The sequence below is a fragment of the Brachycentrus maculatus genome, unplaced genomic scaffold, assembly GCF_059751285.1.
Source record: "Brachycentrus maculatus isolate JH-2025_06_01 unplaced genomic scaffold, ASM5975128v1 h1tg000294l, whole genome shotgun sequence".
NCBI classification, from domain to species: Eukaryota; Metazoa; Arthropoda; class Insecta; order Trichoptera; family Brachycentridae; genus Brachycentrus; species Brachycentrus maculatus.
Genome location: NW_028281045.1, coordinates 450,159 through 476,148, shown reverse-complemented (window position 1 = coordinate 476,148; position 25,990 = coordinate 450,159). Strand labels below are relative to the sequence as shown.

Here is a 25,990-nt window from a genome sequence, read left to right as displayed (position 1 = left end):
TTTAAATTTTTATTTTAAAGAAATGGTAATTTACAAGATAATTTTCTTTTGTTTAATTTATATGCAAAAAAAATTTAATCTTCACATTCGTTTGAAAATGCCATAACTAGGCAAAACAATTGTCACAATATTCATTTTTATGTGGTTTTTAACAATAAAATACAACTTAGCAACTCAAAAAATCTGTGTTTGATTTAACAATTAAATTCAGAGTAGCTAACAAATAAAAACAATTAATTAAAATACCAATTCATTGGTATTTATTTCATTAATTGATTCGGCAGTTACTTTGTTGTAAAATCTATCCATTTTATTAAAAATATAAATATAATTTTTATAAATTACTATATTTTACTTTTTATTGCGAATTACGGTGCAAATACCACTATTTCTCGCGAATCACGGTAATTTTAGTGAAAATAAATTTATGACAGTATAATTCTCAACTGGCCAGGACATTTATTCAGTTTTGGTTGTATGGCTCCCCATGTCCTTTATAACTTTCTGAACTATTTCATGTATTTGTATTACATTGTATAGTAAATAGTTGTTGACTTGTTTTGAGGGTATATAGTAACCATTTTATATTTTCTATATGTCTATAAAATTTACAAATTTTTTAATCTCTTTTACCTCCATTTTATAATTAAAATAATTGATATTAAATTTTGTGGAGTAGGTTTTTGTGGCGACAGTCGAATTGTTATCGTTGTTTGCATTTTACATAAAATTATAGTCCCATTCTATTACCATATAGTTTATAAATACGTACATAATATTACATTTCTGGTTTGTAGCTATACATAAAGCGTAACTTATAAAAGACGTTAGTTTTACGAAGTAATGTAATGTTAATTTGATGTCTCGGATATATTATTACTGTACATAAATAGGTTTTTAGTGTGTTATTTGAATTATAATCAAATTTTAAATGTAAAAGAAATCTAAAAACATTTTTACTATTGTATTTAAATATTATCTATCAAGTTCGAATAAACAAAATCAGAATTTGACTGCATAGTGTCAATTTTAATATATTATTATATTGCATGTTTCACTAAAACCTTACTTGTTTTTACTATATCGAACTCTTTTATATGAATCCATTTAATAAATTCTATATTGAATGTGCATCAATAAATTGGGAAATATTGAAATACCCGTCTTCTTATTTTTTCTTCTTCCCCTTTCTCCTTGCTTCCACGCTGATCACTTTCACTCCAAGATATGCTTCTTCGTCGAGAAGAAGAAGAGAACAGAGAACTGTTCCACTCATTTTTATATGTTTATTTGGGAGATCAAATAATAACAACAATAAAATATCTTGTTACCTAATTAGGTTTTTGATCATTCAATCCTAATATGTATATGTACAGCCATTCGGTGCACAAATTTGGACAACCAATACACAAGTATTGCACATTTCCAGCTCTTGGCATAAAAAACTGGAATTCTTTCTATATTTAGTATCTGGGAAAAAGTAAGAAATGCATTCCAATAGAGTAACCAAAAAATAAGCCTCTGAAGCTGGATGCTTGAAAAATGCTGTATGGAGAAATAAACACATGCTGAAAGAGAGTAAGGTGAAAATCTATAAGACCGATCATGACATACGGCATAGAAACAAGAGCTGACACCATGAGAACGAAAAGCCTTCTTAGAACCACCGAAATAAAAACTCTACGACCCATTGCAGGCCTAACACTTCGCGATAGCATAAGAAACTCTGAAATAAGAAGAATCTGCAATGTCGAAGATGTTGTGCAATGGGGAAGAGTAAGAAGATGTTTCTGGAGAGATCATGTAGGAAGAACAGTTCGGATCGAGTGGTGAGATAGCAGCAGACAGCAGCATAAGAGGTAACAGGCCTCCAGGAAGACCACCCAAACGATGGAGAGATAGCTGGTCTTCCACCTCCAAGGAGCGGACCCGAGAATAACAGGACACAGTTCTAACAAAAGAAGATGAAGTATTTTAATTCTGTTTAGAGCACGTGCAGGAAAGGTGAATTTTGTATAAGGTTCGAATTGTAAGGGCAACTCCATCCGAGTGATTAGCAAGCCAAAGCTAAATCACTAAACTGACAAAACATACAGAAATAGGTTTACGTTGTGCACACAAAAATTTCAAGAGATGCAGAGTATCCACAGGATATATGGGCGGAACAATCAATTTCCCAATCAGGCTCCTAGTCAATTTGTAGACCTTGATTATAAAATAGAAATATGGAGAAAGAATACATTAAGTATTAAAAAAAACAATTTTATTAAATTAATTTATTTTGCACAATAGTATTGTTTCACATAACGCACATTATTTAAATTGTCATTTTTCTGTCTTTTTTTCTTCAGTGGCAACTTAAATATTAAATCAAATTAATATCAAGTGCCATCTGTTGATAATTATTGTATTTTTTCAATAGTAATACATTCACATAATGAATGCATTAATATAACATATTCACTTTTTTTATCAATATACTTCATTAGGGACATTGCAATTGAAGTATTTTTACTTCACAATCGAACTCTTTACATATGAATGATGTATTTGTATGAAAATGCACCCGCCAGGCTTTGTTTACGGAATAGTGATTTACTGTTAAATGTCTCTTACATTCATTCCTAATAAACCAAACTTACAACATCTTGAGTGTCCAAATACTTGTTCACAAAATCTGGATTATCTCCAATTACAGGAGTTATTTTCATATTATTTAAAATAAAAAAATTTAAAAAAAATTAAACCAAACTTAAGTATCTTGTGACCAGTTACTATTTTTAATAAATAATAATAAAACCCTTACCGCACCCCAATGGTGCATAGGGCACTGCTTCATATAAAGGCAGTGTTATCTCGATCGATTACACATGAAGGAAAGGTGATCAGCCCTCCGCTTCAGGTACCAGTCCAGGGTAATATTGAATAAATATGACAGTGAAAAAATCACTTATATTTATTTTACCCCCCCTGGGAATCGAACCCGGGACCTCCAGAACGGTAGCCGAGCGTGCTAACCATTACACTACGGAGGCGGACGAAGGGTTAAAATAACATACTACATATTATTATCAATTTACATTAGTCTTATTTTCATTTTTTTTTAGAAATAAAGAATTTATGGTAAAAGAAATTATATATGAAAATACTACATTGCAATGCCCCTAAAGTAAACTAGATAACATTTTTTTATCTACACTTATAATAAATCATTTAAATACTTCTGTCTTTTGTGGACGGCATTCAGTTTTGTTTCTTCAAGCATTTTTTCAAAAACATAAGTAAAAACCAAGGTGCACCGGTGTAAAGTAAAAAAATAAAATAAAACATAAAATCATGTGAAAGTGTGCGTTTATTTTGGAATAAAAAGCATAAAATAAAACATTACAAATACAATAAAAGAAAACTTATAAAATTAACAATAAATCAACATTATTGTGTTTAACATAGAACGTTGTTAGTAAAAGAATATAAAAATGGCAAACAAGCAAAAGGAATAATATAATGCATCCTTTAAAAATATCAATAATAAACATAATATAATAAACGTGCTTTAAATCTCTTTAATAACAATTTTATAAAATATTTATCAAAATGTTAAACCGCAAATTTCAGAAAATGCTTCCTCAGCGATGATTTTATAAAAAAGGTTAATGTACCAATTATTAAAGGGTAATTTTATCACAGATGTTAGGCATTTTCCACCTCACTGTGGAATTAGAGCAAAATGATAATGGAATGGATTAGTGAGGACGACCCGAGTTAGTTAGTTACTTTGGGCAGATAGAACTTGTGGGTCTTGGTATCGCGAGTGTGCTTGAACGGACCTTTGGGCGTCTCTATCAGAGCGGCGGGACACGGCCCCGTCACTCGCGGAACATATTCTTTCTTGTAGCTCGTGCCCGTTACTACCGAAGACTCTCCCAAGGAGATGTGGGAGGTGTTGGACCGCCTGGTCACCCTCTCCACCTGGTTCACCGAGGTCTTGGCGAAGTTGCCGTAAGAGTTGGCCTCCGAGCGCCCGTAGAATTGGCCTCCGACGCTCAAGTTGTCCCTGCGGACGATCTTCTGCGGTCGCTCTATCACTTGGTAGCTGGTGATGGTAGACTGGCCGTCGCGCCTGGAGTTGCGGTTCGATCCGTGAACCTCGCACTGTTGGTTGATAACGCTGGAATTCTCTCTCGCGGAGTGATGCATGGTGCTCAAGCTCCTTCGCTCTGTATTGTGGGAATTGCTTATGTACTGTCCCTGCTCGGTGAGGTTGCTGATGCTTCTCCTCTGCGCCGCGGCGGCCGAGCTCATGGAGTGCAGGGCCTCCGTAGATGTGGTCATCCCTCTGCGATGAAGTACCGCATTGTTCACATCGCTGGTAGATGTCAATTGGGACATTTTTCTATGATGCCCGGACTGAGATCCGTCCACCACCGTTCTCGAATGACTTTGACCCGTGATAATATTCCGTTCTTCGGCAGCGGAACTTTGCACGACTCGAGTCTGGGACGAGCTCTTGGACTGAATATGATTTTGACTTTGACTTTGCTGAGTTGTTTCTCTGATGATATGGGAGGATCCGCCCCTCTGTTCTCTTTCGGAGATGCGTGACGATTTGATGAGTTCATTACTCGCTTGAGAATTCTTCGCATCTTTGTGGATTGTCACGGAACCGGAATTTATTTGATCGGTTTCTCCGCTGATTACTCTTTGATGTGATTCGTTCGATATCAAATTGCTGCTTGTTTGATTTCCGTGATGTTGCTGGCCGATGACCTTCTGGCCAGACGTAGTGGTGGTTTTAGTAACAATCACCGTTTTTCCATCATCGGTAGTGTGAGACTTGGTGGACGTGCTCGTCGAACGATCGATATCCTGCACGTTCTGCACCTCGCGTTCCTGAGACATCCTCTGCGAGTTTTCTTTGACCGTTCGTTTGGTGTAGGTGTTGTAGTTGGATTGGTTCGTGGTTTTCATGGTCGTTCTATCCTCTCCTAGGGAGATACTGGACTCCATATGCCGCCTTCGGTTCACCAATGTTTGGCCGGCAGCGGGCCGAGTGTCCTGTTTCGGAGTAGATTGGAACGTTTGCTTGCTGACAGATGTCATCTCCATAGTACCCGAACCGACTCTCAAGGTGTCTTCGTGTTTTCTTATTTCGGCTCTTTCCCCTCGTACGGTAGTTTCGGAAACGCGTTGTCGGCGACCGTCGAAATCACCTTCCGGTTTCAAGTTATCTTGCGGTTTTTTCATGGCAGGCCTCTCTCCCGGATTCCATTTGCCCGGCGTTCTTTTCTCCATATCGCCTTCCAGGAACAAATTGTCAGCGTGCTTAATGGGTGACCTCCTTTCGCCGGGACCGATTTTGGTCGGTTCGTGTTTCTCAAATTCACCTTCGGGTTTCAGATGATCTTTGGGCTTTTTCATCTCGGGACGATCTCCCGGAGCCCATTTCTGGGGGGTGCGTTTTTCAAAATCGCCCTCGAGATGTAAATTATCCGGGTGTTTGACAACAGTCGCCCTCTCGGCGGGTTCCCATTGACTCTGAGTCGGCCTTTCGAAGTGACCCTCCGGATGCAAGTTATCTTTCGGCTTCTTTATATCTGGTCGACTGCCGGGTCCCCATTTCTCGGTTTCGGGACGGGTGAATTCTCCTTCCGTTTTCAAGTTATCGGGATGCCTGATGGGAGTTCGACGCTCACCGGGACCGGCTTTGACTGGGGTATGTTTTTCAAATTCTCCCTCTAGTTTCAAATTATCTTCGTGAACCACCACCGTTACCTTTTCGGATGTCACCGTTTTGTAATCGTCTCTTCGCTTGTGATCGTGGAAGCTTCCCTCCATTTTCAAGTTGTCTTCTCTTCTGATAACGTCGACTCGTTCTCCCTTTCGTACTGTATATTCGTCGGATGAACGTCTGTCTACGAATTCCCCTTCCATCTTCAAATTATCAGTATGTCTCACGACGTCGGCCCTTTCGCCTTTCACGATTCTATAATCATTTCGGTGTCTCATATCTATAAACTCTCCTTCCATCTTGAGGTTGTCTTCGCGGCGTGTGACGTCGACTCGTTCGCCCCGGATCACCGAGTAATCGTTCCTCGAGCGGTGGTCGACGAATTCTCCTTCCGTTCTCAAGTTATCTTCCTGTCTGATGAGCGTTCTCCTTTCACCGGGACCTGTTTCTTCGACGATTCGTCGAACAAATTCACCTTCGGGTTTGAGATTATCTTCCGGTTTTTTAATAACCACTCGCTCTCCCTTGACTACTCTGTAATCGTTGCGGGATCTCAAATCTGTAAATTCACCTTCAATTTTAATGTTGTCTTCGTGTTTCTTAACGACTACCTTTTCGATGACGGAAATATTTTTGTAATCGTCCCTCGATCTGTGAACATCCATTTCGCCCTCCATTTTCAGGTGGTCTTCGCGTCTAACGACTTCGTACCTCTCTCCTTGAATAGGTTTGTAATCGTCTTTCGGACGTCCGACAAATTCGCCTTCTGGTTTTAGATTATCGGAATGCTTAATAGGAGACCTTCTTTCTCCCGGACCGTACTTCGGCTGCGAAGGTCTTTCGAATTCCCCTTCCGGATGTAAGTTGTCTCGAGGTTTCTTCTGAGTCGGTCTTTCTGCTGGTTGGAATTCGCTGTGCTCGGGGCGTTGGAACTCTCCCTCGGTACGGAGGTTGTCCGCATGTCTGATGGGTGTCCGCCTCTCGCCGGGACCGTATTCCGGTTCGGGTCGCTTTTCAAATTCGCCTTCGGGCCTCAAATTATCTTGGGGTTTCTTTTGAGTCGGTCGTTCCGCCGGTTTATACTCATCCGGTTTACGCCTTTCGAACTCGCCTTCCGGATGGAGATTATCGGAGTGTCTGATCGGTGTTCTTCTTTCTCCCGGGCCGTATTTTGGTTGTGACGGTCTTTCAAATTCACCTTCGGGGTGCAAGTTGTCTTGCGGTTTCTTTTGTGTCGGTCGTTCCGCGGGCGTGAACTCGTCCTGCTTAGGACGTTCGAACGCACCTTCAGGATGAAGATTGTCAGAATGTCTGATCGGTGTTCTTCTCTCGCCCGGTCCATATTCCGCTTGAGACGGTCTGACAAACTCTCCCTCGGGATGTAAATTGTCCTGCGGTTTCTTTTGCACCGGTCTATCTGCCGGTTTATATTCATCCGGTTTACGCCTTTCGAACTCACCTTCCGGGCGGAGATTATCAGAGTGCTTGATCGGCGTGCGTCTTTCTCCCGGACCGTATTTTGGTTGAGAAGGCCTTTCGAATTCTCCTTCGGGATGCAAATTATCTTGCGGCTTCTTTTGGGTAGGTCTTTCTGCAGGTTGGTATTCGCCGTGTTTCGGACGCTCAAACGTACCTTCGGGCCGAAGATTGTCCGAATGCTTTATGGGAGTTCTTCTCTCTCCCGGACCGAATTCCGGTTGAGACGGACGCTCGAATTCCCCTTCCGGTTTGAGATTATCCTGCGGTCTCTTCTGAACGGGCCGTTCGCCGGGCTTGTACTCGATCTTTTCCGGTCGTTCGAAATACCCTTCGGTTTTTAGGTTGTCTTCGTGTCGCACTTGCTGGACGCGTTCGGTAATTTTCTTGACCGAATAATCATCACGAGATCGCATCTCCACAAATTCTCCCTCCATCCGAAGATTGTCTTCACGTCGGACGATTTCCGCTTTATCGATTACCGTAGTTTGCAAGTAATCATCTCTGTTTCGGCGATACGCTTCGATTTCACCTTCCGTTTTAAGATTATCAACATGTTTGATGAGAGTTCGCTTTTCACCAGGACCGACTTTAGAAGGTGTCGGTCTTTCAAATTCTCCTTCGGGTCTCAAATTATCAGTAGGTTTATTTTGTTTCGGACGTTCAGCAGGTGACCATTGTTGGTGCTCCGGTTTCTCAAATTCTCCTTCGGGGAAAAGATTATCCTTTGGCTTTTTCTGTGTAGGTCTCTCGGCTGGACTCCATCCGGGTTTATCGGGTCTTTCAAAGTCACCTTCGGGCTTCAGGTTATCAGTAGGCTTTTTAGCTTCTGGGCGTTCACTAGAACGATACTTCTCTTTTTCTGGTCTTTCGAAATCACCCTCTGGGTACAAATTATCGGAAGGCTTCTTCTGTTTCGGCCTCTCGGCAGGTGACCATGCCTGGTGTTCTGGCTGTTGGAAATCTCCCTCCGGATACAAATTGTCCTTGGGTTTCTTCTGCGTAGGCCTCTCGGCTGGACTCCAGCCTGGTTTGTCTGGTCTTTCGAATTCGCCTTCAGGTTTCAAATTATCAGAGGGCTTTTTAGCCTCTGGACGCTCCCCAGGACGATACTTTGTTTTCTCGGGTCTTTCGAAATCTCCTTCAGGTCGCAAGTTGTCTGATGGTTTGCTAGGTGAAGGACGATCTCCTTTGCGGTATTCAGGCTGCTTGGGCCTATCGAATTCTCCCTCTGGATAAAGATTATCTGTAGGTTTCTTTTGCTTTGGCCTTTCAGCAGGCGACCATGTTTTTTCTTCTGGTTGCTGGAAGTCGCCTTCAGGATACAAATTATCCTTGGGCTTCTTCTGTGTAGGTCTTTCAGCTGGAGTCCACCCAGGTTTGTCTGGTCTTTCGAAATCACCTTCGGGCTTCAGGTTATCAGTAGGCTTTTTAGCTTCAGGGCGTTCACTAGGACGATACTTCTCTTTTTCTGGTCTCTCGAAATCACCCTCAGGTCTTAAATTATCGGAAGGTTTGCTCGGGGAAGGACGTTCGCCTTTCTTATATTCTTGTTGCTTGGGACGTTCAAAGTCACCTTCAGGATATAAATTGTCAGTAGGTTTCTTTTGCTTTGGCCTTTCAGCAGGTGACCATGTTTTTTCATCCGGTTTCTGGAAGTCTCCTTCAGGATACAAATTATCCTTTGGTTTCTTCTGCGTAGGTCTCTCCGCAGGACTCCACCCAGGTTTGTCAGGTCTTTCAAAATCACCTTCGGGTTTCAAATTATCAGTTGGCCTTTTAGCTTCTGGGCGTTCACTAGGACGATATTTCTCTTTTTCTGGCCTTTCAAAATCACCCTCTGGTCGTAAATTATCAGAAGGCTTGCTCGGGGAAGGACGTTCGCCTTTCTTATATTCTTGTTGCTTGGGACGTTCAAAGTCACCTTCAGGATATAAATTGTCAGTAGGTTTCTTTTGCTTTGGCCTTTCAGCAGGTGACCATGTTTTTTCATCCGGTTTCTGGAAGTCTCCTTCAGGATATAAATTATCCTTTGGTTTCTTTTGCGTAGGTCTCTCCGCAGGACTCCATCCAGGTTTATCTGGTCTTTCAAAGTCACCTTCGGGTCTTAAATTATCAGTTGGCCTTTTAGCTTCTGGGCGTTCACTAGGACGATACTTCTCTTTTTCAGGTCTCTCAAAGTCCCCTTCTGGACGTAAATTATCAGATGGCTTACTTGGTGATGGTCTCTCACCCTTCTTATATTCTGGTTGCTTGGGACGTTCAAAGTCACCTTCAGGATAAAGATTATCAGAGGGTTTCTTTTGTTTCGGCCTCTCCGCTGGTGTCCATGACTTTTCTTCCGGTTGCTGGAAATCTCCTTCAGGATACAAATTATCCTTAGGTTTTTTCTGTGTTGGTCTTTCAGCTGGACTCCATCCGGGTTTGTCCGGCCTTTCGAAATCGCCTTCTGGTCTAAGATTGTCCGTAGGTCTCTTTGCCTCCGGCCTTTCACCTGGACGGAATTTCTCTTTTTCTGGTCGTTGGAAATCTCCTTCCGGTTTAAGATTATCAGAAGGTTTATGCTGTTTTGGCCTTTCTGCCGGTGACCAAGGTTGATGTTCAGGCTGTTGGAATTCACCTTCGGGAAATAGGTTGTCTTTCGGTTTTTTCTGAGTGGGGCGATCTGCCGGACTCCAACCTTGTTTCTCGGGACGCTCAAAATCACCTTCCGGCCGAAGATTATCAGTTGGTTTCACCGCATCGGGTCGCTGCGATGGACGATATTTATCTTTTTCAGGTCTTTCAAAATCTCCTTCTGGTCTCAAATTATCAGAGGGTTTGCTTTGCTTGGGACGTTCGGCTGGTGACCATGGCTGATGCTCCGGTTTCTCAAATTCTCCTTCAGGGAACAAATTATCCTTCGGCTTTTTCTGCAAAGGCCTTTCGGCTGGGCTCCATCCCGGCTTATCTGGTCTTTCGAAATCACCTTCAGGTCTAAGATTATCTGTAGGCTTTTTAGCTTCAGGGCGTTCAGCTGGACGATATTTATCCTTTTCTGGTCTTTCAAAATCACCCTCTGGTCGTAAATTATCAGAAGGTTTGCTAGGAGATGGACGTTCGCCTTTCTTATATTCTTGTTGCTTTGGACGTTCAAAGTCGCCTTCAGGGTATAGATTGTCAGTAGGTTTCTTTTGCTTCGGCCTTTCTGCCGGAGTCCATGGTTTTTCATCTGGTTTTTGGAAGTCTCCTTCAGGATACAAATTATCTTTTGGTTTCTTCTGAGTAGGTCTCTCAGCGGGACTCCAGCCAGGTTTGTCTGGTCTTTCAAAATCACCCTCAGGCTTCAGATTATCCGAAGGTTTTTTAGCTTCTGGACGCTCTCCAGGACGATACTTTGTCTTTTCGGGTCTTTCGAAATCTCCTTCTGGTCTCAAATTATCAGATGGTTTACTTGGCAATGGTCTTTCACCTTTTTTGTATTCAGGTTGCTTGGGTCGTTCAAAATCACCTTCAGGGTAAAGATTATCAGTAGGTTTCTTTTGCTTTGGCCTTTCTGCTGGTGTCCACGGTTTTTCTTCCGGTTGTTGGAAGTCTCCTTCAGGATACAAATTATCCTTGGGCTTCTTCTGTGTAGGCCTTTCGGCTGGACTCCATCCAGGTTTATCCGGTCTTTCGAAGTCACCTTCAGGCTTCAGGTTATCAGTAGGCTTTTTAGCTTCAGGACGTTCACTAGGACGATACTTCTCTTTTTCTGGTCTTTCAAAATCACCTTCGGGTCGTAAATTATCAGAAGGCTTGCTCGGGGATGGACGTTCACCTTTCTTATATTCTTGTTGCTTGGGACGTTCAAAGTCACCTTCAGGATATAAATTGTCAGTTGGTTTCTTTTGCTTTGGCCTTTCTGCCGGAGTCCATGGCTTTTCATCCGGTTTTTGGAAGTCTCCTTCTGGATATAAATTATCCTTTGGTTTCTTCTGCGTAGGTCTCTCGGCAGGACTCCAGCCTGGTTTGTCTGGTCTTTCGAATTCACCTTCGGGTTTCAAATTATCAGAGGGCTTTTTAGCCTCTGGACGCTCCCCAGGACGATACTTTGTTTTCTCGGGTCTTTCGAAATCTCCTTCAGGTCGCAAGTTGTCTGATGGTTTGCTAGGTGAAGGACGATCTCCTTTGCGGTATTCAGGCTGCTTGGGCCTATCGAATTCTCCCTCTGGATAAAGATTATCTGTAGGTTTCTTTTGCTTTGGCCTTTCAGCAGGCGACCATGTTTTTTCTTCTGGCTTTTGGAAGTCGCCTTCGGGATACAAATTATCTTTTGGTTTCTTCTGACTCGGTCGCTCTGCGGGACTCCATCCTGGTTTATCGGGCCTTTCAAAGTCACCTTCGGGCCTCAGATTATCCGAAGGCTTTTTAGCTTCAGGGCGTTCACCCGGACGATACTTATCCTTTTCGGGTCTTTCAAAATCACCTTCGGGTTTCAAATTATCAGAAGGCTTGGACGGAGAAGGCCTTTCACCTTTCTTATATTCGGGCTGCCTCGGCCTTTCGAATTCACCTTCTGGATACAAATTATCCGACGGTTTCTTTTGCTTCGGTCGCTCAGCCGGTGACCACGGTTTATGTTCCGGCTGTTGGAAATCACCTTCCGGATACAAATTGTCCTTTGGTTTCTTCTGACTCGGGCGCTCTGCGGGACTCCATCCTGGTTTATCGGGTCTTTCAAAATCACCTTCGGGCCTCAGATTATCCGAAGGCTTCTTAGCTTCGGGACGTTCACCCGGACGATACTTGTCCTTTTCGGGTCTCTCAAAATCACCTTCCGGTCTCAAATTATCAGATGGTTTACTCGGCGATAGTCTTTCGCCCTTTTTGTATTCGGGTTGCTTGGGACGTTCAAAGTCACCCTCAGGGTATAAATTATCCGAAGGTTTCTTTTGTTTGGGGCGCTCGGCCGGTCGCCACTCAGTCGGCTTGGGGCTTTCAAAATCGCCTTCCGGGAACAGGTTGTCCTTGGGTTTCTTTTGGACTTGCTTTTCCGCGGGACTCCAGGGTTGTTTTTCTGGCCTCTGAAATTCGCCTTCCGGACGTAGGTTATCCACTGGTTTTTTGGCGTCAGGACGTTCACCTATGGATGGCTTATAAACTTCTCGAGACGTAGTAGACGTGATTTGATTATTCGTAGAGTAGAATTTTTCAACATCTTCCTTCGTCCACGTTCTTCGTCTCTGGGTTCTGTCAATTTCACCCGTTTTCTCGGTGAAATCCACTTGGTTCGAAGTGACAAAGTGAGTTTCTCCCTCTGTACGTAAGTTGTCTTCGCGCGATTTTACAATCGTCGTCTTTTCGATAACGGAATTCAGAGTATGATCGATGTATTCGGAACGTGACGTGGTATCTGTGATCATTTCTCCTTCGAGCTTCGTCCACGTGTTTCGCCTGACGGGAGTCGGGCGCTCCGTGGGCTCTCCTCGGTATTCTCTCCTGCTTGTCGTGATATCTGAAATGAGAGCACCAGCGTGAACATCTTGATTTTAAATCATTTTTCGTAACCAAATAATTTGAATGCTCCAAACAGTTTTGGTATTACAAAGATTATAAATTTATTTGTATGCAAATTTCATATACAAGTATGAATCAGTAATAAAAATTTAAATCCTACTCACCAGTGAATTCACCTCCAACGATGATATTGTCCTGCCTCCTGACGATGTCGGCTCTGTCTCCTCGCACGTACTCCTCAGTGGTAGTAGTTTTTCTGGTGAACTCGCCCTCCGGGAACAAATTATCCTGAGGCTTCTTTCCGTAGACCTTTTCGGCCGGAGTGAATTCCTTCGGCTCCGGTCTCTCGAACGTCCCTTCGGGCTTCAGGTTGTCGGAAGGCCGCTTGGGTTGCGGCCGCTCCGCGGGCCCCCAGCCGGGCTTCTGAGGCCTGTCGAATTCTCCCTCCGGCTTCAGATTGTCTTCAGGCTTCTTCATCTTGGGCCTTTCGGCCGGAGCCCATTCCGGCTTTTCCGGCGTTCTGAAATCGCCTTCCGGTTTCAAGTTATCCTGAGGTTTCTTGACCGGAGCGCGATCCCCGGGGCTCCAGCGCTGAGGGGACGGCCTGTCGAACTCTCCTTCCGGTCTCAGATTGTCTTCGGGTCTCTTCGCGTCCGGCCTTTCGCCGGGTCTCCATTTTTCCGGTTCCTTTCTCGTGAATTCTCCTTCCGGTTTGAGGTTATCGGTCGGTTTCTTGACCGGAGCCCTGTCGCCGGGTTGCCACGGTTCCTTTTTGGGAGTGGTGAAGTCGCCTTCGGGTCGGAGATTGTCTTCCGGCCTTTTCACGTCGGCTCTTTCTCCCGGACGCCATTTCTCCGGATGCGGCCTCTCGAATTCGCCCTCCGGCCTGAGGTTGTCTCTAGGTCTCTTGACCTCGGGCCTCTCGGCCGGTTTCCATTGGTCTTTCTCCGGAGTGACGAACTCTCCTTCTGGGTGCAGATGGTCCTGCGGCTTGGTGGGCCGGAATATGTCCACGTGCTTCTCATCGTATTCCCTTCTGTAGGCGGTCGTCAGGTCCGCGGTACTGTCCACGAACATCGGCTCCGGCTGCTCATCGTGGGGGCAGCGGTGACGTCTGGAAAGAAAGAAGCGATATTAATAACCGCGATAACATTCTAATACCGGCAAAAAATATCGGCAGTCCCGAATATTTCGTACTCCCAACAGCTTAAACCGCTTTTAACTACATCAAAGCTAAGGCGATGGTATGTGATCACGGGAGGAGAGTGAGATTTACCGCCTCTTCCCCTTATTCCAGACGTAGAGTCCCTTGGGATGAGAGTAGAGCGCGACGGGAGCCGTAGGGGTGTAGGCGCGCTGCTCGGGGATGGGGGGCAGCCGGAGCACGGCCGTCATATCGACTCATCGTCGGCCGACAGGATCATCGCCGAACGAATAAAACACAAAACACCCAATACCCCGCGACACGCACGCCGCTGGCGCGATCCAACAGTCACTTCGCCTTCCCTACCTCACTGGCATGACGAGCGAATCAGATATTCACGGCTAATTTTGTAATTTACGAAACAAAATTTGGCGTTGTAATGATTATTATTATGGGCACTATTGGGATTTCACCGTAGAGTTGCGTGGCAAAGTTCCTTTGTCAGAGTTTTCTCTGCAAATTGGGTAAATCACTTCTAATTACATATCCCCATTCGAAAGTTTACCTAGTCTGGTATTTATTTCAAGGTTTACATGATTCCCAATTTACGATTATATGATTGAAATTAATTTGGTATTTTTACAGCTCAGCTCAGCTTTTACGATCGAAGAATACTTAGGTAAGTACAATGCAATTACAAATCAATAATAGTAAAACGTCAATACCCTGATCATGTTCATTTTCAATGTATCTATGCTGACATATAGGGAAATGAAAATTATTATAAAATTTTATTTTCACTCAAGAAAATGATATACAATAAACATCGTGTACTAATACTACAAACTCCATAGTGTAGTGGTTAGCGCGTTAAGCTATCGTGCTTTAGGATCCGGGTTCGATTCCCAGGAGGGTCAAAATAAATATGTAAAGTGATTTTTCACCCTAGTATTTATTCAATATTACCCTGGACTAAGCGTAAGGCTGATCACCTTTCCTTCGTGTATTTAACGATCAAGATAACACCGATTCTATACGATGCAGTGCCCTATGCACCATTGGGTGCGGATAAGGAATTAAAGAAGAATTAGATTAGTTTTTAAAACGGTCGAAACGTCGTATTTAAATAAATGTTAACATTATTATTTCATTATAACTTAGAACATAAGAAATGATTAGAAATATAGCCTAAAATATGGGAATTTTAGCTTTTTGCAAGTGAGAAATATATTTTGCCGATTTTAAATCAAAACGATATAGGGTAGTGTTTAAGAAATATAAAAGCACACGACATTTTTAAAATTTCATATATAATATATTCTAATTATAGTTATTTTTATGGTTGATTTTTTTTATAAAAACATAATAATGACCATTCAATACGATGTACTACTTAGATATCGAGAATTCGTTCATTTACACAGCTTCTAAGGAATACGTTGGAAGATTTATTATAGCAAAGATGAATTAAAAACAAATTTATAAAAAAAAATATGAAGAACACAGGTGTCAGCATACTGAAATAAAGCTCTGTCACAAAAATAACTAACGCGATACATACAATAATTAATGTATGTAGATCGATAAATTAAAGTGCTGATCGATCACAAAATGATTTAAAGGTTCACTTTGAATACATATGATGTGTTTTTACGTTACAGGCTTCAAAAACAACGTGACGCGAGGTGCCATAGCACCTTTTCAGCCCAGCGCAAGGCTGCCACTGAATTCCTGAAAGCTGAAACTAAATATTCAGGCTCCGGTAGAACAATACTTGTACAAACTCTATACCAAGATGTATTGGCGCAGCGAGCATGCGCTCGTATACGATACTATACATTAATAAACAAATACCATAAAATATTAATAAACAGTGTTTGAAAAATGCCGAGGATAATTCTTCACTGTGATTGGTATTACTGCTTAATTAATGTCTGGCAGAAGAAGACGGGTGCCGTAGCGTGGTTGGGTAGACGCTCGACTGCGAAACTGGCGTCGCGGGTTTCGATTCCCGGCAATTACAAAATGAATTCAAGATATGGTATTTTTTTCAATTGGTCTGGGTGTTATAAGCAAGGTAAATAATAAATGCAACTCCCGTCTAAAAAATCGTCCTGCGCTTAAGATACCAGTCCAGGGTGTTATAGAATAATTATTAGAAGAAAAAGCAGAAGACAGATCTCCTGGCTAAGACCTCACTTTGCGTCGTTGATACGTTCCAAAATATCGCGACGCAAATTGAAACAACGCAAAGTGAATTGCTATTTTCCATTGGAAATCATATAAACATCAAAGATAGCGAAAATGAGTCTAAATTCAGTAACGGTGCAAATTCGAAAAAACGCCGAAAGTGAAACGACGCAAAGCGAGGTCTGAGTGTATACGAAATTGGAGGGGGATCAGGACCGTCGAGGCGCTGTTTAGAGCTGCCCAAGACAAGAACAATTACTCTCAACTGATAGTCGACATCAGGGGGACATGATATGGCACTAACAGAAGAAGATTAGAAGAAAAAAAAAGTTTTTATTTCGACCCCTCTGTCAAACTGAAATCAATTGTATCTGGAAATTCCGTGTGACGATTTACGAAGAAGCGATTACTTTCTCTGTTAACGAATCTTGTGCATCTTCCGTTATGCAACGCTGAGCAACGGTGGAAATAATGTGTTCATTTTCTTAATGACTTAATCAGAAGTTAAGATCATTAATGCCTTGTTTTGAAAGTCTTTCTAAAATATCCGTTCTTTTGTATTCTTTCCAATATTGTACATATGTATTTCTTTTTCCAATATTTTATTCTCTTCCCAATATTCAATTCTTATTAAATTCTCTCAAATCTCTCAAAACTCTCTCAAAATTCTCTCAAATCACATCAAATTGTCATTCCAATACATATTTCTTTGAAATCAAAATTTCTTTTAAATGGACAAACTTTACAGAGATTTTCGTGCCACGGTTGTATTTTAAGGCCAAATATACAATAAATCGCTACTTAACTTTCTTTAAACCCAGATAGCATTTAATCTAATTAATTTTTTTCATAAAAAAAACTTTTTATTCGAAATAAATATATGGCTTAGAAATGAAAAGAGTTATTGAAAGGTAAGGAATTAAAAAGGAATTAAAATTTTATCAAGATAAATCTTTACTAATAATAAATTTAAACCACTATTAAGGCAGAATAATCAACAGCTTTATTTTCTAAAAAAAGACTGGGTTTCGTTACCTGGGCCTGGGTTTAAAAAAACCCAGATAACGTTCAACGTAATTGAATTTTTGCCGAAAATATGGTTTTTATATTTAAAAAAATACGTTTTTCTTCGAAATAAATATATGGTTTTGAAAAGAAGAGTGTGGTTGAGTTAAAAAAAATATACAAAAATATTTTTTCAGAACATGTTATTAAAAAAAATTCAATACATATTCTGTGCGTGGAAATACGTCTGAAACGTTTAAAAAATAATATTTGAATGAAGTCCATCCAAATTTGAACTGCCCAAATATTTCTTAACATGTACTTGTTTTCATTACTTATGTATTGAAATCGAAAGTAGGTATGATAATAAAATATATTCATATAGCACTAACGCAACACCATCAATGAATTATTCATAAAATGTACCCAAGTACGCTTTGAGTAATATTTATTTACTTTGATATTGAATGAACGTCTCATAGTTGCTAGATAAGACGAGTGTGAAGCGACACGTGATAACAGTAGACAAAAATTGCTCAGCGAGAATGACGTCTATAGAATATTAAAACTGTTCTATTTGATACGGCGCAGATTTGTCCGCCTCCGTGGTCAGCACGCCCAGCTACCGTACTGGAGGTCCCGGGTTCGAGACTCTAAAGAACATATCTGGCAAAAGTCTACGAAAGAGAATAAGGAACACCAGGGTAAGAGAAATATGTGAGCTCAAAGATGTCGTTAGGTGTCGGCAGGTTAAGTTAACGTAGAAGACAATGGTAAGCACATGTGAGGAGAATGGAACCATCCAGATTCCCCCACATTGCACTGCACGGCCAACCTCGAGGCAGTCGACTCCCGGGCAGACCACCAAAGAGATGGACTGACAGCTGGGAACCGACATCTCAGGAGTCTAATCCCTCTCCAAAACAGGCCACAAGGCCTACACCAAGAAAAAGTTATTTTAATACAAAGTTTTGTATCAAAATTTCAAAGCAATCGGCGAATAAATTACTTATAAATAAAATAATTTAATTGATCGTTATTAATTTTTTTACTGATATTTTGTACATACAAGCACTATTTGGCCTCTAACTTTAAACGGCTGTATAAGGTTAAATTTTTCACCAGTATCACTTCGGTTGGTTGGAAAAAGGATTAGAGGTAAGGTTAAGAAAAAAAACAAATAATTTAATCAATAAAGAAGTAATAAAAACATAGAATTTTTGTATTTTTTTTACTACAAATGACTGTCAATAAATCGGCTGTCCAAACTCAAAACACAGTAAGGGACATTTTTTGTAGTACGTTTTTTTTACATTTTTGGGCTAAGTAGGTTCTACTTAGTCCAAAAATGCAAAAAAAACGTACTACAAAAAAATGTCCCTTACTGTGTTTTAAGTTTGGACACCCGAAATACCAAGATAATTAAAAATGGATTTGTCAGAAAATTTATTATATCCTTTTTGCAGTCGTGATTTCTGATCGAATCCATTTATTTTATTGAAATTTGGCAATAAGTAAATTTGAACAATAAACTTCGATTCACGGATTTATATTTCCGTAAACGATCTATATGAAACATTTACAGTCTTCTGTGGTCAATAAAGAGTAGACCCTTGACCCACTTACTTTTTACCGGCTATAGATTTGTCCGCCCTCGTAGTGCAGTGGTTAGCGTGTTCAGCTACCGCCCTGGAGGTCCCGGGTTCGATTCCCAAGGCGGTTTTAAAAAAATGTAAGTAATTTTTCACTCTAAAATTTATTTAATATTACCCAATACTCGTACCTGAAGCGCACAGCTGATTACATTTTCTTCGCGTATTTTAAGATCAAGATAACACTGCTTCTACACGATGCAGTGCCCTATGCACCATTGTGTGAACCCTGCAGATTAGGGTTAGAAAAATTTGAATGTAAAAATGCTCGTTCATTTAAAATCTTTGAGCGTTTTGAAGTAATTCAACGATTGATCATATCATTATCATATATTTGCAAATAAAAGTAGAATTCAATCCAATGACCGTGTTTAATTTTGGATATATTACCAAACAATTCGAAAATATTCCTATTGATCTCTTCAGCGAGTTATCTTCGCTGGATTTCACAATGAGTTGATTACGCGTCTATTTTAAGATTTAGGTTAGTGGGAACGATTCGTATCTTAGCTCGGGTTAGTTCAAAAAGTAGATTGAATTTTTTAAAAATGATAGATGTTTCATCTCAAGTTGAGGCACCTATAATAAAAAAATTATTATCTATAAGACAGCTTTTGAAAATATTAAATTTTAACTGCTTTTTATATGTAATTGTACGCCTCCGTAGTGTAATGGTCAGAACGCTCGGCTATCGTTCTGGGTTCGATTCCCAGTGGGGGAGGTCAAATAAACACAAGTGATTTTTTCACTCTAATATTTATTCAACATTACCCTGGACTGATACCTGAAGCGGAGAGCTAATCACCTTTCCTTCATATTTTCCTTCATTTTACCTTCATATTCACACACGTTTAAGATAACACTGTGATTATATTATGCAGTGCCCTATGCACCATCGGGTGAGGACAAGGATTTTTTTTTAATTTCTACTATACTTTGGCTCCATATATACTCCTTGCTATACAAGGTTAAATAAACGTTTGTACAAGCGATAAGTTATTACATATAAATTATAACAGAAAAGTGCATTCCATCTGCTCTAAACTAACATACATTGGCTCCGGGTAAATATACGTACTAATACAATAAAACTAAATATAGAGAGCGAATTTATTTCATATGTACTGCAGTGTTGCACAATAAATAATAATAAAAAACATCTTATATAGGAAATGAGAAAATAAGGGATAAGGGTTTGAAGACGAAGAAGAAGTATATGAGAAGAGTTCGAGGTTCAACTACCAGGGTACCATAAAGAGTAGGTGATTCGTACAGTTCACGTGTATCAAGCGCGAGGATCGATTTTTCCGTAGCTGGCACGAAAATCAACAATTTCCACTTGGGGCCGCGTGTGGCCTACATAGCACAATACCTATCCCTGCACCCTTTCACAATCTATTTTATTCTAGCCGAACCCCAAACGAATGCACCAAACAAAACTATATATCGTGCCATCTACCATGTATTTCTCACAGCACTTACAATAAACAAGGTATTTTTAATTTGTTGCCGACGGAGGTGAGAAATTAAATCATTAAAAAAATGTCATATAAACAATCAAAGGTACAATCCATATTTTATATAAAAACATTTAAAGTTACTTGGAATTTTGTGGATGAGTATCATCGTTGAACAACAAACTACACAAGAATATTGAAATCTTCTAGTACACAACCATGATATACGGTTTACCCACAACGAAGGTTTGATAGTCCCAAGAATTAACAATAAATATGGGCGTCGAACACTTCAATATATCGTTCCGAACATTTTTAATTTGTTGCTGACGAAATGATCAAGAGTTGATTCTATGAAAATTGTAAAAAAAAATTGTGTGTGTATATTAGATAAGGTTAAAATAGATAAAAACAACAACAAAAAACGTATGTAAAAAGAACTCCACCGACAAGACACACAAGGTGGCTTGGCTCTACAAAAAAATATTTTTAATTTGTTTATTTTTTTTTAAATATATGTACTTATACAGTTAATGAAAAAATATTAAAAAGGTGACATTTCATATTTCGATCATCGATTTTGTTTTTTGTTTGTTTGTTATGTTGGTACACTGTCCCCAATATAAGTCAATATTATCAGGCATATTACATTTTTAATTTGCTAAGGTTGGACGCCTTTTTGTGTGCTTTGCGATTTTATGCTGTCAAAAAAATGGATCAAAGAATATGTTTTAAATATGTACTATAAAATGAATAATGTTCAGGTATATGATAAAGAATTAAAGAAAACGGATACCACTTTTCCTTTGCAATGAAGAAATATAATAACATATCTACAGTAAAACTACACCCTAGACTGGATGAAATTCGTGAGAATTCAAAAAACATCGCATCATTTATTTACATTTTATCGATCGTCCAAAATACGGGGACAGAAATTATTTACGCCTATTTAACAAGGACGAGACAAAGAGGCCAGTTTTAAATGGATAAAATATTTATGTTTTGATGGTATCAAAATTTTGGTACTACTATTATATCTTTTATTATATAACATTAAACCACAAGTGTAAGTCCCTCTCCAAGCACAAGAGCACAGTCTTTTTTATGGAGAGGCACAGCGAATCGAAATATAAAAGTTCTCCATATGTATAAATGAATCAAATGTATTATGTTATAAATAAAAATGTAAATATATTAAATGAATAACAAATAATAAACAAATGCATACGATTTGGAAAGAATCCTACATACATTTGATGTAGGTTTCTTGATAGTAGTTTTTTATACATATATCGCTCACTCCTTTCCACAACATCATACATCAAAAATCGTCAATTTTCACTTGTGCATGTTTTCGGAATGACCCGAAAATGTACTACAGTATCCCAGCAAATGCGGAATATTTTTAACTTAATATTTACCCGCTACAGGGCAGAAAGTGTTGTTTTTGCATTTTGAAGAAAAGGTATTGTTTATTTATTTTTTTAAATATACTAAATATTTTCAAATGGACAAAAAACATCCAGGTTTTACCTAAAAAGATCTGTTGCACACTAAAAAGTTCAATAAGTGGCTCGATATTTATAAGATCAAAACCATTGAATTACCTCTAATGGTTTTTGTTATTATTTTTTATAATAGTTAATTTAAATGTTGGCATTATTTTTCGACGACTCTGTATTTGTTTTATTGACTAACCCGAGCGGTGTTCGGGCAGTCTTGTTGACTTTATGTTGACGATTTCGTGCACCGGCAAATTTTCTCGTCAGAATTCGACTGTTAAGTGGTTAATGACGAATATAGAGGTTTCACCATACCTACCTACATTGGTTCAATCGTTCAGTTTACATACAAACTGTACGAGTCAAATAGAAAAATGTGGGAAAGGTATGACCGTGCTCCATTGTTCAGACTGGGTTATAATTCGTTGCTAGTTTTGAACGGCAGTGTATGTATACATATGGTATGTATGAATAATTAAATACATACATACATAAAATTGCACTATGAAATATTATTTGTGTGAAAAGCGAATTAATGATCATGGGAACGTTAAGCAAATGCTATCCAGAAGAAGTTTATGTTGTTGTTGATATCTCAGAATAGATAAAGAAGAAGAATATGGAAATTTGGGCATTTATAGGGCTTACGACCTGGCATTGGCTAGTTTAAGTGATGACTTTACACACTGTGTAACATTCACCATTCACATTACTCAAATTTTTAGAAGTTATATTCATGCTTAAATTGTAAAGATCTACTAAATGTTTTTTGGTCGGCGACACCTGTGTTTGAAACAAAACCTTCACGAGCAGAAACCTTCACAAAATGTGTGTAAGATTCTTTTTGGTGTTATTTTACATTAGTATGTATATTAGGGATTGCCTAGAAAAATTATATCAAACTTTTCATTAAATTTTTGTTCACAAATTCAAGATTTGCTTTACTTAGGGGTTATTTATATTTGTAGCCGTCCGGCCACGCCATTTGGTGTTGTCAGGTTGACAACACTGAATTATACTGCTACTGTCAGGTTGACAACACTGAGCGGATTCAACAAAAGCAGCCAACCGGAGCGCGGGGGCGAGAATCGCCTGCCATCGCTTGATTGTTAAAGAACGTATATTTTAGCTTAATATTTCATTCAAAGTTCAATAATCAATTAGATAAATTATAATAAGTTAATATCAAATCGTGTAAGAATTTATTTCAATAAACAAACTGTAAGTAAGCATTTCTTTTAAATATCCTGCTCTGGCATCCCGCACAATAACACACACAATTGCACACCATATATGAAAAAATCACTTCTAATTTTAACCATAGATGTCGTCGACGAAGTAACATGTGGTATGTAGATCTCATCAATTTAAGAATAAATACAACTTGTGAGTATACTTTTTTTTACAAAAAAGAGAAATATGTATTTGTTCTTATTATTTTTGTTTTAAAAAATATTTCAATTTCATAATATTTCTGTGAACATAAGCGGCTTATTAATAAAAATAGGTATCAAATTGTGGTAGAGTGAGATCGAACCTATAATGTCTGACTGAAGAGTCCGCGACACTAACCACGGGACCACAACCCTGGACACACTTTAAACATTGTATATAACAACCAATTTAAAGATAAAACCAATTGTTGCACGAGCGCTCGCAGTAATAATTTCAGTTTTAAAATCACTCTGTTGAAACAAATGGCAAAATGTATGTTTTCCGGTGACCAAACAATATAATTTTGTCATCATTATCTTCACATTACCGCTCAGATGTGTACATATAAGAACACGTAACAAAAAAATGTATATATGATATGACTAACACCATCTTACGTTTGTCGCGGCTAGCACATACACAAGGATGACTTCTCGAATGCATATGGCTGACCAGTCGGTGTTTTCAGAATTGCAACCTAGTGACCATGGGTACAGTTTGAATTGCCAATCTGCCGACAGTACAGAAAGGTCGCCTTACCAAGGTGGAGTTATTTTGCCGAAAACATGCAACGTATGACATATGACAGACAGTTTATTTAATATTATCCTGAAATGTACTTATATAGCATGAAGCACGAAACTAATCACCATGCCTCCATGATACAAATTTGTATAGGCAGATTGGTGTGGCATTCTATTCTCTCTGCCTATCCTTGCGGGGAAGCGGTACGATGATTAGTGGGTTAGAAAAATAATGAATTCAAAGAGAGTGGATAAGAAAATAATGAAAGACGATGAACTAGTTCGTAGTTTAAAGACCGTAAGAAAAACAGTTGAAATTCGTAGAAAGTATTGGAAAACGTAGAGAAATCTCGGTAGTATTGATGTATTTATAGAAAAGAAAAATATAAAATTTACTAGAAAAAGAATTATAAATATTAATATATAAGTTTCTTTTTAAAATTTATTACCTTTGGTTATGACTCGAGTGTATTACGCTCACTCCTTTCAACAACGTCATATATCAAAAAACTTGATTTTTCAGGAGATCGTTTTAAATGTTTAAAAATATAATAAAATACATTAAAAATATATATTAAGCCACTTATTGAACTTTTTATTGTGCAACAGATCTTTTTGGATAAAACCTGAATGTTTTTTTTTCTCCATTTGAAAAATATTTATTTTATTTAAAAAAAATAATTAAACAATACATTTTCTTCAAAATGCAAGACCAACACTTTCTGCCCTGTAGCGGGTAAATATTAAGTTAAAAATATCCCGGTTTTGCTGGGATATAGTACATTTTCTGGGCATTCCGAAAACATGCACAAAACTGAAAATGGACGATTTTTGATATATGATGACGTTGAAAGGAGTGAACGATTTGTGAACTAGACAGCTGTAGTATACAAACAGATTCAGGCTGGCCCAAAATTAATCATTCAATTTTGTGTTTGAATAACTTTTTTACTGAATAAGAAAAATATATTTTCAGTGCTCATGCACAACTGAAAATTGACGATTTTTGATATATGACGTTGTTGAAAGGAGTGAGCGATTATACATATATCAAAGTTGATGTTGTGACGATCAGATGGTCACAGCATTACTATATATAGACATTGAGTAAGTCAATCAGTCCGAGACATTGGTCTGAGTCTAATCAGTGCATGTGAGATGCTGGTGACTGGACATAATGTCCTAAGAGTGGTCCGATCGTACGTGCCAATTCAGAACCTATGCACATCACCGCAGGGGCGGTGTTTCTTAGAAGTACAGTAATTTATATATAATAAGCAATTTTCCAACGCAAAAGGTGATGTCAGAGATGCATGATAAGTTATTTATGAATTTGTTTATTTAAATATAATAGTTGACAAATACTCAATACATTAAACTAATAACTTTTGCTTGGAATAATTCAGCAGATAATGCTATTAAGAAAATATGTGAGCGTTTATTTTTATTTTATTTTATATAGTCACGTTTTTGTACAGTTTAATACAATTTCTGTTCATTTCTACTTCATACAATCGTATAATTTTTATTTTTTACAATTCAATATAAAAAAAAACATTAGTACACTTTAACCTATCGGTTTCGAAAAGAACCTTGTCATCATCAGGGTTTATTAAATTCTAAATTATTAAAAACATTTTTTTTAAACCCTTATCCGCACCCAATGGTGCATAGGGCACTGCGTCATATAAACGCAGTGTTATCTTGATCGTTTACACATGAAGGAAAGGTGATCACCTTTTCCTTAAAAACATTAAAATACTCATAATTAATTATGGTTCATCCCCTTACCAAAATCTTCCACAAAATCCGTAAAAATTCTAAATGTTTTTTTTTATTATTTTTCGGTAGCTTAAAGTATACTAATAATAAAAAAAGTGGTTAAAGCAAAGTTGTTTAATTTTATAAAGTTTATAAAATGTGCCACAAAGTATCTGCGAAAAACATTCAAGAAATTAATAAAAAAAAACTATTTTTCGAGTTTATTAATGTAAACACGACTAGTTTTGAGAACTACAGCACTACGTTCTCATCAACAGTTTGTATTTTCACCTGCCGATGAAAACATCTATAGTTTTCGAAACCGGTGGTATTAATATTGATAAACTCAAAAAACTGGTGTTATATTATTTTTTATTGTTATATTTCAATAATTTCATGTGATTCTTCAGTGAAAAAGTCCAGGCAAAAACACTCGGCACACCATGAGAGTATGGAGTTCTGCGGGGGAGTTCAATGTCGAAATGACCATAAAAATTAAGTATGCATCGTGAATAATTGCTTTCGTCATGGTTAGTCTCGAGTGCGAAGGAATGTACAATATCATATATCGCTCACTCCTTTCAAGAACGTCATAAATCAAAATACTTTTTTTTTCAGGAGAACGTTTTTAAAGTT

General features: G+C 38.8%; 1 protein-coding gene across 1 annotated transcript in view; it reads right to left on the bottom strand.

The window, feature by feature from the left end:
* Window positions 1–3,334: 3,334 nt before the first annotated feature.
* Window positions 3,335–25,990, bottom strand: part of Sdb (SAXO downstream of blistered) — a 67,314-nt gene continuing 44,658 nt past the window's right edge. Inside the window, exons 3-4 of the mRNA XM_088267412.1 lie at window positions 12,847–13,796; window positions 3,335–12,680 (exon numbers count right to left, since the gene is read on the bottom strand). Of these exons, the coding sequence (XP_088123538.1) occupies window positions 3,763–12,680; window positions 12,847–13,796 (9,868 nt within the window). The 3' untranslated portion in view covers window positions 3,335–3,762. The remainder of the gene's footprint in view (window positions 12,681–12,846; window positions 13,797–25,990) is intronic.